At 38.2% G+C, this 12,077-nt stretch overlaps 1 protein-coding gene across 3 annotated transcripts in view; it reads right to left on the reverse strand.

Annotated features, from left to right (window-relative positions):
* MICU2 (mitochondrial calcium uptake 2) overlaps window positions 1–12,077 on the reverse strand; it is a 94,287-nt gene that overhangs the window by 26,973 nt on the left and 55,237 nt on the right. For all 3 annotated transcript variants that reach the window (XM_031655753.1, XM_031655754.1, XM_031655755.1), the window contains exons 3-4: window positions 11,660–11,691; window positions 11,300–11,375 (exon numbers count right to left, since the gene is read on the reverse strand). In XM_031655753.1, coding sequence (XP_031511613.1) covers window positions 11,300–11,375; window positions 11,660–11,691 — 108 coding nt within the window. The remainder of the gene's footprint in view (window positions 1–11,299; window positions 11,376–11,659; window positions 11,692–12,077) is intronic.

The raw sequence follows: 12,077 nt of genomic DNA on the forward strand, positions 1-12,077 counted from the left end.
AAAATATGATCTGCTGTTAAGTACAATTTTGTGAATCCTGTTTTCCAAAGAGATTGGATTATCCCATCTATTGTAAAAATGTATTTATATCTTACAACATATCTCATAATTTATATTCAGTATATTTTTGAGGATGGTATTAAAATTATGCTCAGTTTAAAATATATATATAATAATTTACAACTTATTCTTCCTTATAATAATACACGTTGGTAAATTATTTTCTTATTTTAAGAATGTACTACCTTTTGCTAGTTATGATAGAGTATAAATTTTGATAGTTCTTATATGTGTTAAAATGGAATATTTCAAAGGGTCCCAAGTTTAACTAAGTTTTACATTGTTTTTCTTCAAACCACTATTAACAGCAACAGTGAAGGATACCTTTAAAAAGTGTATCTTCTGAATCTCTTATAAAATAAATATTTACATTAGTGTTTTTTTCTTTAAGTTAGAAATGTACATGTCAACTCATGTATTTCAGAGAACTAAAAAGTAACTGTAGTCTTTCCTCAAGATGTTTCCCTATTGCACTAATAAACACTTTTTTCCTATAGTATCAGATCACAATCAACATTATAGACAAGATATACAAAAGTCTCAGCCCTTCCACTGTACTGGGCTTCCTCACAATTTAATAAACAATTCTACTGTTTTCTGTTTGTTTAGTCAAAAACAATTTATTAAACATATACCATGTGCTAACTATCGTGCTTAGACCTCACAAGCTTACAAGGAAAAGGCCTTTTCCCTCAAGGAATTTATATTCTAAGAAGTTAGCAGATGACACATAAACAAGCAATTATAATAAAATGTGATGAGAAAGAATATATAAAGAATGATGAGAATGCAGGGGAGGAAACAATTCTTTCTACTAAAGAAGTTAAAAACGACTCCCATAAGAAGTGAAACTTGGGCTAAATCTCCAATGAGCAGAAGGCTGGGAGAAGGTGGTGAGTCAGAGAGTAGAGGGAAGACAGAGAACGGCACAGGCAAAGAGAACAGTGTGTGCAAAAGCATGAAAGCGTGATCAGACATGGCACACTGTGTAGAATGGCACGAGAGGACAGCAGGGAAGCTTGTGCAGGGCGCAGGCCACAAAGGGCTTATACACACCAAACTAAGGAAGTTAGATTTTATTTATTAAGTGACAAAGTCACTTGATCTGTTTCCTATTCTCTAGAGGTAGGGAGAAGAGAAGATGAATTCGATAAATCCTTAGGTAAAATTGGAAAGACTTTGTGTTTGATTGAATATGAAGGGTGGGACAGGCAAAGAGAGAGAGAAAGGGGTCTAAGCTATTTCTTGGGTTTGGGTGAGTTGGATGAAAGCTGTTATTACCAAATGAGATCAAGAATACAGGAAGTGTTGGTTTAGGGGGAAGATGGTGAGTGCAGTTTGGCATATTCTGAATCCAAGGTAACTGAGGGAGATCCAAAAGCAGGTCTCTGGCAGCTGGTTTGTATATACATAAACGGCTGAGGCTCAGGAGCGTAGCCTGGGCCAGAGGCACTGAAAGAGATTTGGGAGTCACCTCATGAACGCTAAAACCAAGGAGGCTGAAGAAGAGTAGTAAGTGAAGGACAAAATTCTACGAAGTGCCAATGTTTAATAGGCGGGAGGTGGAAGAAGGTCAATGACAGAGAGACTAGGACAGTGTGGTTTCAGAGAAATCAAGAGGACTTCTGACACAAAGATTTGCCTAATAAGAGATCTTTTGTTGACACGATCTCAGGCACTGTGTCAGAAGTTTCACGTAAGTCACTGTAACCTTGAAGTAGATATTATCATCTCTATTTTACAGATGAAGTAATAAGCAGCTCATAAACCACAAGCTACACAGGAGCTGGGAGACTCTCTATATATTCAGCCTGTGAAGGCTTCTCACAATTAGGGACACTCTTCTTCCAGCTAGAATGTGGTACAGTAGATGTGTTGGGGGGATGGAGAAGGGGAAGGATCAGGGTTGAGACCCCAACCAGAGTGGGGTCTCAGAGTCTAAGTTAAGGGTGGCCAGCATTCAGATGAATGGTGAGAAAGCAGATCTTACACCTTGCCTTTCATGATACTTCCAACTCTTCCTAATTCTGTAACTCTCCAGTTCTGCCTCATCTTTTACCTGCGAATTGCTTAATTTTCTTGTCATCCTTAAGCTACATCTTACAGTCCTGATTTCCCTGCCAGTCCTTTATGAATGTAGGAATGTAAGCTGATTTTCCTCCCACAGCCACTGCATGTACATTTTAAAAACTTATCTTTGACTTTGTAATGAACGCTATCCATATTCTCTATCCTATCTATTCTCTATCTATATATCTCTATCTCTATCCTATATTCTCTATCTCTATCAGCCATTTACTGCTTCTGGTTCCTTTTAAAGCCTCCTTCCCTCATCCCTTCCCCTCTCATCATGCTCATCCCTCTATTTATCGCATGAACATCTTCATGGACTTTGCCTAAGGGGGAAAATCCTTCCTATTTATTTTCCTGACAGTTCATCACTAAGGTCTTTCTCCCAGTCATAGGAAATACTGGGTCTTAATCTCCTTCAAAAAAAAAAAAAAAAAAAGCCTGGAAATATATGATTAATGCTCTTGTTCATTCTAAGAACATAAAAAGTACTCCAGCTATGTAAATAACAAAGAAAGAAAACTATCTAACGAGAAAAATGTGTGTGCAGGCTGATGAATTTATCTCCTTGATAGTTAGATTATCTACGTCTCTCTCTCTGAAAGTTAAAAAAATAAAAATAAGGCCGGGCGCAGTGGCTCAAGCCTGTAATCCCAGCACTTTGGGAGGCCGAGATGGAGTGGATCCTGAGGTCAGGAAGTCCAGAGACCATCACAAGCTAACCACAGTGAAACCGTCTCCACTAAAAAATAAAAAAAAACTAGCCGGGCGTGATGCGGTCAATAACAAGGGAGGCTGGGGAGGCAGGAGAGAAATGGCGAAATCCGGAGTGGAGCTTGAAGTGAGCTGAGGATGCACTGCCTCCAGCCTGGCGACAGGCGAACTCCGTCTCAAAAAAATGCATCATCAAAAATAAAAATAAAAAGAGGTTGCTGGGGCGGCCACTGAGGGGGTCGGGGAGGCTGTGCAAGGTGGCGAGCCCGGGCAGCCAGAGCGGCCCCTGTCCCAGCTGCAGCACAAGGAAGAGATGGCGGCCGAGGCCAGGGAAGCCGTGGTGTCCCCCATGGACGCGTTTCAGAGCCTGGACTCGCCCTCTGACGTCCTGTACAGCGACAGAGCAGAATGGGCTGATACAGATTCAGTACTGCAGAATGATGGCCCCAATCCCGTGGTCCAGGTCATTTATCGTGACAAATACACACTCTGGAAATGATTAAACTAGTACCACACAATGAAAGTGCATGGAACTATTTGAAAGGGATTTTGCAGGATCGAGGTCTTTCCAAATATCCTGTTAGGTCAATTACTTGATTTACAACCAAGTCATAGTTCCCCCTACCTAATTGCCTTTCTTGTGGCTATCTATGAAGACATGCTAGAAAGCCAGTGTGACAATAAGGAAAACATTCTTAATAAAGCATTAGAGTTACGTGAAATCCTAGCTCAAGAAAAGGACCCTATAAAAAAGGAATATTGGAGATATACTGGGAGATCCCCTCAAAGCAAACACAGCATAGAAAATGACTCACCAACAAATGTACAGCAATAACACCATCCAGAAGAACTTGATGGAATGCTTTTATTTTTTATTAAGGGACTCTGCAGGAGTTTAAAACGAGAGTGATCCTTCCCTTTGCCTGTGGTGTAAAAGTGCATCACACAGGTGTTGCTTTTTAACAAGAACTGATGCTCCTTGGGTGCTGCTGCTACTCAGACTAGCTCTAAGTAATGTGATTCTTCTAAAGCAAAGTCATTGGATGGGAGGAGGAAGAAAAAGTCCCATAAGGGAACTTTTGTAGTCTTATCAACATGTAATCTAATCCCTTAGCATCAACTCCTCCCTCAGTGGTACACACGTCAAGATTTGTAGCAGTAATAACTGCAGGTCATTTGTATGTAATGGATATGAGGTAGCTGAAGTTTGGTTCAGTAAGCAGGGAATATAGTGGTTCCATCAGAGCTGGTCTGCACACTCACATTATCTTGCTATCACTGTAACCAACTAATGCCAAAAGAATGGTTTTGTAATAAAATTATAGTTGTATCTAAAAACAAAAACAAACAAAAAAAGAAGTTACTGATATTCTTTCTCAGTATCCTCTGAAAACAAGTACCTATGTTTTCTTTCTTATGGCACAGAAGCAGCAAAGTTGGTAAAGAAATACTACAATCCTTCTGGAGACCAGAACCCTGACTTCCAGATGTGACTACAATCTAACAGGATTCTCTGATGCAGACTGGCAGGAGGGATGAACAGCCCTCCCAAGTCTTCCTCTGCCAATATGAAAAACTGCTCCACAACTCTTGCCCCTGTACGTAGAGGCTGAATGAAGAGAACACTGATCTCAATTTCAGGAAGAGACTAAAGAACATCTGCAGGTTTTCCTTCTATCTGAAGAATCAAAACTGTAATTAAACTGCAATAACTTTCTACCTTGTCTTCAAATCTCATTGTCACTTTCAAAACTTCCATTAACCCATTTCAGATAATCTCGACTACAATCTGCTATCTTCTTCATACCAAGAAAATAAAATGTTTGCTTACTGCTCTTTGAAATTCCAACTCTTTTCATACTTATGCCTCAAAAATATTACTTGTCAATACAAAAAAATTACTTTTCATTTGCCAAGTACTCTCCCAATTTTCTCCAAAGTTTGTTAAATCTCATTCAAATCTTCACTATCTCCCACGAGACAGAGAATCTCTCAGTGCTCTTTCAGGACTGACCAGTGGGCCCCTTCCTTCAAACTCACCCCACTAGAATGATCTAATTATTTGCTTCCCCAGCTTAGGTGGTTCTTGTTGAATTTTGTCAAAAGAGACAGAGAGGAAACAACTAGGACGGAGAGAAAAGCAACACAACAAAGTCTGGGGTCACAGAAGCCAAAACGAGGGGCTGTTCTGATGTAGATTATAGATCAAATACTGCCAGGGTCATGTAAGCTGGGACTACAAAATGTCCTCATTGAACCAACGAGTTCACTGGTGATCATGACAAAAGCGTCCACGGTGGGGTGGGTACCAGGCTGAAATGAGTGGAAGAACGAATGAGAGGTTAGGAAGTGAACACAACACACTGGGGAGATATGGGGGTAAAGGAAAAATGTTTTCCCCTAAAAAATGGGACACACTTTTAAGTTTACATAAGGTATGAATAAGGTAGAGAGAAACAGACTGGTGATGTAGTAAAATAGGGAAAAATATCAAAGTAGAAAAGTCTTGAAAGGGCAAGAAAAGAGGCCTAGAGTGAATACAGAGACATGGGCTGATGGTGCAAGGACTAGATCTTCCATAAAGAGAGCGCAGACAGACAAGATAGATGCAGCTGTAAGAGGCAGAAGCAACAGCAGATTTGGAGGTGAGTTCTTTTTTCCCTTTACGTAAAGAAAAAAATGCCTTAAAAAGTTTATTAAATTCCACGGTGTATAGGATATACTTCATAACGAATTCAATTAATTTTAATAATTATCTTTATGATTCTGAGTATAGAATGATTTTAGATATATATTTTTGTAATCAATAGTAAGGCAGTGCAATTTTTAAAAATTCTATTTGTGTTTAATACTGCCACAATCAGATTTTTCTTCAATTAAGTGACTGCATTTTGTGACTAATACACTTTGAAATAACTGTATACCACATTAAATATGGTAATACATGAAATAGACCTAATTTAAAAAAAAATATCTAGCTTGGGAAAAGAAAAAATATCCTACTACAGTTGCAAGTCATTAACTATTAAGCTGACAAAACACTGCTCATTAGGAGGCAGAATTTTCTTCTAGTATATCTTAGAAATAATTCATATCCAAATGAAGTATTTTGATAAAGAAGAAATAAAAATTAGATAATTTCATGTTTTTATTCAGATATTTGATAAAGAGGAGGCTGAGGCATGAAAATTACTTGAACCCGGGAGGCGGAGGTTGCAGTGAGCTGAGATCGCGCCACTGCACTCTAGCCTGGGCATCAGACTCTGTCTCAAAAAAAAAAAAAGAGTTGATGCATTATTTCTAAAATGTATGAAAGCAGTACTACAAAATGGATCTAATTTTGTTGACAAAATAATACCAATTAATCCTTTTTAAATTTTTAAATATTTTCTGTTCCTTTTCTTTTTTTTGAGACAAGGTCTTACTCTGTTGCCCAGGCTGGATTATAGCGGTACAATCATGGTTCACTGAAGCCAACTTCTTAGGATCAAGTGATTCTCTCCTACCTCAGCCTCCCAAGTAGAGGGTATTACAGGCGTGAGCCACCATGTGCAGCTAATGTTTATATTTGTTGTGGAGACGGGGTCTCCCTATGTTGCCTAGGTTGGTCTTGAACTTCTGGGCTCAAGTGATCCTCCTGCCTTGGCCTCCCAAAGTGCTGGGGTTACAGGCATGAGCCACCATGCCTGGCCCCAATTAATACTAATTGGGAAGAAGACCAACATAAATTATTGAAAGTTTTAACTGAGAAATATTTTAAAAAACATGTAGTCTTCATACTTTCAATACACGGAAAGGCTAAAACTATATAGCAAAAATACTCAAGGGACTCACTGAAATAGATCAGGATAATTTGTAATTAGCATGTAGTTAACTTTAGATGAGCATCTATTATGTGTCAGAGAATGTTTTTAGACAACATACCAAGCAATTGGGGATATAAAAATAACCACACATATTTTTCCACTTTGAGAACTTATGGTTTAATTAAGAAAGATTAGAAACCAGAGAGTACAGTATAACAAAATATAAAAAATGAGAAAGCATAAGACTCTGTTTACTAGTTTCACAGATGACTTCGTAGAGTAGGGGAGCTGAGAAGTGGGAAGCTGTTTAGTAGGTAGCAGGAGTATAGTATTCCATATAAAGGTCATAGGCAGCACTTGAGGCACTACCAGAAGTCTGGAACATGAATGCAGTGATGAAGCTGCACGGGTACTTCTTTTCAGAAGCACAGTATGCTTCTAAGGTCTTGAAATGAATTTCTCTTTTCAGTTTTTAAAGATTAATCTCTTATCTCTTAATTTTTTTTCTTAAGATGATTTAAATTTTCTCTTTTCAGTTTTTATTTTATGCATTTTTCTTGAAAACAGTTTTTAATAGAATTTCTAAAATCACATTATATTTATGGAGAGTTTTACACAAAAGCTACTCTGGTTCTCATATTCTGCCTTTAGGTCAAAATTATTATAGAACCCTCCTCAGCCTTCCTTATTTCAGGAAAAACACATCACATAATCATAAGATAGTTCAGTTTATATCCACAGAGATTATCTGAGTTTTTGCAACTGGTAAACATCTTTCTTAAAAATCTCAAAATGCTTCCAGAAAAGTCTACATCATGGAAAAAGCTCTGATCTAAATATTGGTACTTGAACTTTAAACATTTTGCTTAAAATCTACTTTAAAATGCCAAATTAGTAATTTCCTAAAGTAAAACCTTACAAGATATTTATTAACTTTGATTTTTAAAATAGCATTTATTTACAAACTCATTAACAAGAGGCTAAGGCCCAGTTAATATTAAATCTTACAAAAAACATATAGCAGTATTACCAATTATAAACTTAAAATGTACCAGACACATAGTAAGAAAACTAAAACCAACTTGCCCAAGGTTACACAGGTAACTAATAGAGCTAGGAATCTAAACCAGGCTTAAAACCCATGTTCTTAATATTTTTTAAGGCTACATACCAGATACCATAAATGTTTAAAACATCTTATTTTATTAAATTCTTTCAACAATCCCATAAGGAAGGCATTATTATCTTATTTTAAAAGGTGATGAAAGTGAGGATGAAAGAGATTAAGTAATTTCCTCAGGTAATAAAACTAGGAAAAATTTGAATTTAAGTCTGTCAACTTCAAAACATGCACTTTTGTTCACTAGCCATATACTACATTCCAGTAAATTCCCACTATAAAAAATTTAGGAGCTTGTTAACCTCAAAGTATATAGGGATGTTCTGGTGCTAGGACTGGAAGGAATTGGTAAGGGGTGGGGTGAAGTGGGTGTAAAGATAAGTAGACAGTTTAGTATAAGGGACTAATACTCGTAGAATATAATGAAAGTCTACTAAATATTGATACACTGAGGAATGTGCAGAAATAGATATTTATCAAAAATAAATAATAAATGATTAATATTGATTTTATGGAGTTATTATACCTTTGTCATATTTTTCTTTTCCATGGAGTGTTATGTGATAAACTTATTCTCAATTTGAAACTAATTTTTTTTTTGGAGACACGGTCTTGCTCTGTTGCCCACGTGACCACACACAGCTCACTGCAATTGCAACCTCAACCTCCAGAGCTCAAGCGATCCTCTCACCTCACCCTCCCAAGTAGCTGGGACTACAGGTGTGCATCACCACACCTGGCTAATTTTTCTTCTATATTGTTTGTAGAGATGGAGACTTGCTACACTGCCCAGACTGGTCTTGAACTCCTGGGCTCAAGCTATCCTCTTGCTTTGGCCTCTCAAAGTGCTGGGATTACAGGTGTGAGCCAATGCACTCAGCTGTAAAATTAATGTTGATTTGAGAATGTTGTAAATCTCTTGAGATAACTATAAAAGCTCTGCTGCATTCAATGAAAGGTTATAAACCACTGATTTAGAAATCACATTTGTTTCTTAATTCTCCAATTCCTTCTTTAGATAACAGGAAAGAATAATTAATTTATCACCTACTTCAGGTGAACACTTTTTCTACACTTATAAAATAGAGTGGTCCATCTCTCAGGTCCTTGATAACTTTCACTAAATTAACTATGCCAACTACTTCTATTTTAAATATCTATTTCTACGATCACTCCCTGAACCCTGAAATCACCTACAAGTGCTTCAGCTTAGAAACTGTAAATTCAGACACCTACTCTACGACCATGGTTCCTTTCTGCTCTTGGATACTCACCACATCTGTTTTCAACCTCACTGGCAGCCTTCTCTCCAGGCTTTTTTCCTGTTCCTGGAGTTTATCATGAAATGGGATTTTTTTTTTTTCCCCTCTTGACTTTCCTACTTTCTTTTTAAATTTTTTTTCCTATTTTACTTTCTTCTCTATTGTCTCTGCTTAGACTCCATGGCTCATTAGTTAAAACCTCTCTTGCTCCTAACATTGTTAACTCCCTAGGCCATGACTTCCTCCATTCCTCTGCCTAGCAAATCCTAACTGTCCATCTATTCTATTCTGCAACTACACTGATCAATGACTCTATTCTTTCATAATGTATGTTCTCTTCTAGTCCTTGAAGGATTCCCAGAAGTCCTTCTGTTTCTCTCAACAGTTCTTTTTCCATATCCCAGAAGCTACTTCAAACCTTCTTTCTCCATAAAGCTCAGCCCTACTATATCCAATTTTTTTTTTTTTTTTTTGAGATGGAGTTTCACTCTTGTTGCGCAGGCTGGAGTGCAGTGGCACAATCTCAGCTCACTGCAACCTCTGCCTCCCAGGTTCAAGCGATTCTCCTGCCTCAGCCTCCTGAGTAGCTGGGATTACGGGCACCTGCCACCACGCCTGGCTAATTTTTTGTGTTTTTAGTAGAGACAGGGTTTCACCATGTTGGCCAGGCTGGTCTCGAACTCTGGCCTCCCAAAGTGCTGGGATTACAGGTGTGAGCCACTGCACCGGGCCCTAAATCCTATTTTATAAAGAAAATCGAGGCTACTCCAAAACACCGCCCTCATTTGCTTGCCAGTAATTTGCAAATGTCTGCATAAAATGCTCATTTGTTCATCCTTTTCTCCTGATACAATGGGAAAGACATCCTCGCTGTGGAATGCTGATCCTTCCACTCCTGTTCTGAAGATAATCCCTTCTTTCCTATTTTCCAGGATTTTGTCCTATTCATACTTCCTTTGTATTTTCCACCTCTCCTTCTCATCAACAAGAAACATGTTCACCACCTACAATAAACCAATATTCTCTTGGCCTTTTTTCTCTATCCTTAGCTACTACCCTCTAACTCCTCTGCTCATGACCACGTCTCTCAAGAGGTCTGTGTTTACTTTTCTCGTATCTCCCATCACTTCTCAGTGTTCTGCAACTTGGCTTTAGATCTCATCCCATCACTGACCTGTATAGTAGTTGGCCCTCCACATCCATGCATTCAACCAACCATGGATCAAAAATATTAATAGGTCTGGTGTGGTGGCTCATGCCTGTAATCCCATCACTTTCAATGGCCAAGTCAGGAGGACTGCTTGAGTCCAGGAGTTTGAGGCCAGCCTGAGCAACATAGTGAGATCCCCGTCTATACTAAAATTCAAAAAAATTAGCCATGTATGGTGGTGCACACCTGTCGTCCCAGCAGGCTGCAGCAGAAGGATTGCTTGAGCCCCAGAGTTTGACGCTGTCGTGAGCTATGACTGTGCCACTGCACTCCAACCCAGCAACAGAGCAAGACCTTGTCTCAAAAAAAAAAAAAAAAAAACCAAAACAACCCACACCACTACAAATAAAAAAACAACAGAGTTACAGAATATAACAACTATATACATAGCATTTACATTGTATTATGTATTATAAGTAATCTAGAGACGATTTGAACTACATGGGAGGATGTTTGTAGGCTATACACAAATATGATGCCATTTTATATGAGAGTCTTGAGCATTCTCGGATTTTGGTATCCAAGGGGGGCCCTGGAACCAATACCCCGTGGATAACAAAGCACCACTGTACTTGTTAAAATGTCAAACACTTCCAGCTGCTAAATACAGCGGATACTTCTCAGTCCTTAGCTCACTCAACTCCCTAAGTTTACTTGGTTTTCACATTTGATACGTTCCTTTTTTCTTTTAACACTTTCTCTGCTTGGCTTCTGTGGTAACACTTCCCTGGCGTTCCTCCGCCTCTCTGACGACTCTGCCACCATCTCTCTCCGTCCCCTCCCTTAAGTGGTGGTGCTCCTCTGGATGCCCTTGCAGGCTTCTCATGTTTTATTTTAGATACTCTACCTCATACCCTCTCCAGGCTTTAATTAACATTGATGGTTTAATAATTTATCTGTAATTGCTCAAAGACTTTGACAAAGTTACCTCCTACTTACTATGTTATTATATTTTAAAAACACCTATTAAATAACATGGTGCAAATCTCATACCTTAATTCCTTAATAATACTTCAGTTAAACACATAACTGAAAATTTAACAGAAATCAAAATTACCTTTATCGCCAAGGTCTCTGAAAAAAGTTGATCCACAGCCAGCTGTTTGGATTCCTGACAGTGTATCCTCGATGTCCTTTGAATACACATATTAAAATTTAACTTCTAAAAGTCCATTTCCTTTGTAGCTGGGACTACAGACGCCCGCCTCCACGCCCAGCTAATTTTTTTGTGTGTATTTTTAGTAGAGAGAAGGTTTCACCCTGTTAGCCAGGAGGATGGTGATCTCCTGACCTCGCAATCCGCCCGCCTTGGCCTCCCAAAGTACTGGGATTACAGGCATGAGCCACCCTACCGGCCAAAAGTTCATTTTCTATCTTACCAAAAACAAACCCCGCCCCCCCCCCACATGTTGCTTACCTTTTTTGTCAGCTTCCTGACTGAAGTTTTACCTACAACAAAGAAGAAACATTATTTAGTATCCGTATTCTTTGGTAAAATTCAGCTTGCACTAAGAAAGAAAATTATTTAAAAGACAAAACAAACAACTAAATATTTATTTAAAAAGCAAAGGCTTGTGATGTTAGCTAATATTCTTAAGCCATAATTATGAGTCAGAGAATTCTAAGACTAAACACAAAGACACTATAGTTTTATACAAGATCCATTTTCAATTTCACTCACCCTATTTCATACATATGAAATCGTATATAACATCTATGAGTTATCCTAGTTGTCTGAATCATATTATTAATTCTCATCAAACATAATTTCTTCACGTGATTATTAAAATCACTCTCTTTTTACTTTCATTGATTTAGGAAAAAACACTCATGAT

The sequence above is a fragment of the Papio anubis genome, chromosome 15 (genome assembly GCF_008728515.1).
Source record: "Papio anubis isolate 15944 chromosome 15, Panubis1.0, whole genome shotgun sequence".
In the NCBI taxonomy this organism is placed as follows: Eukaryota; Metazoa; Chordata; class Mammalia; order Primates; family Cercopithecidae; genus Papio; species Papio anubis.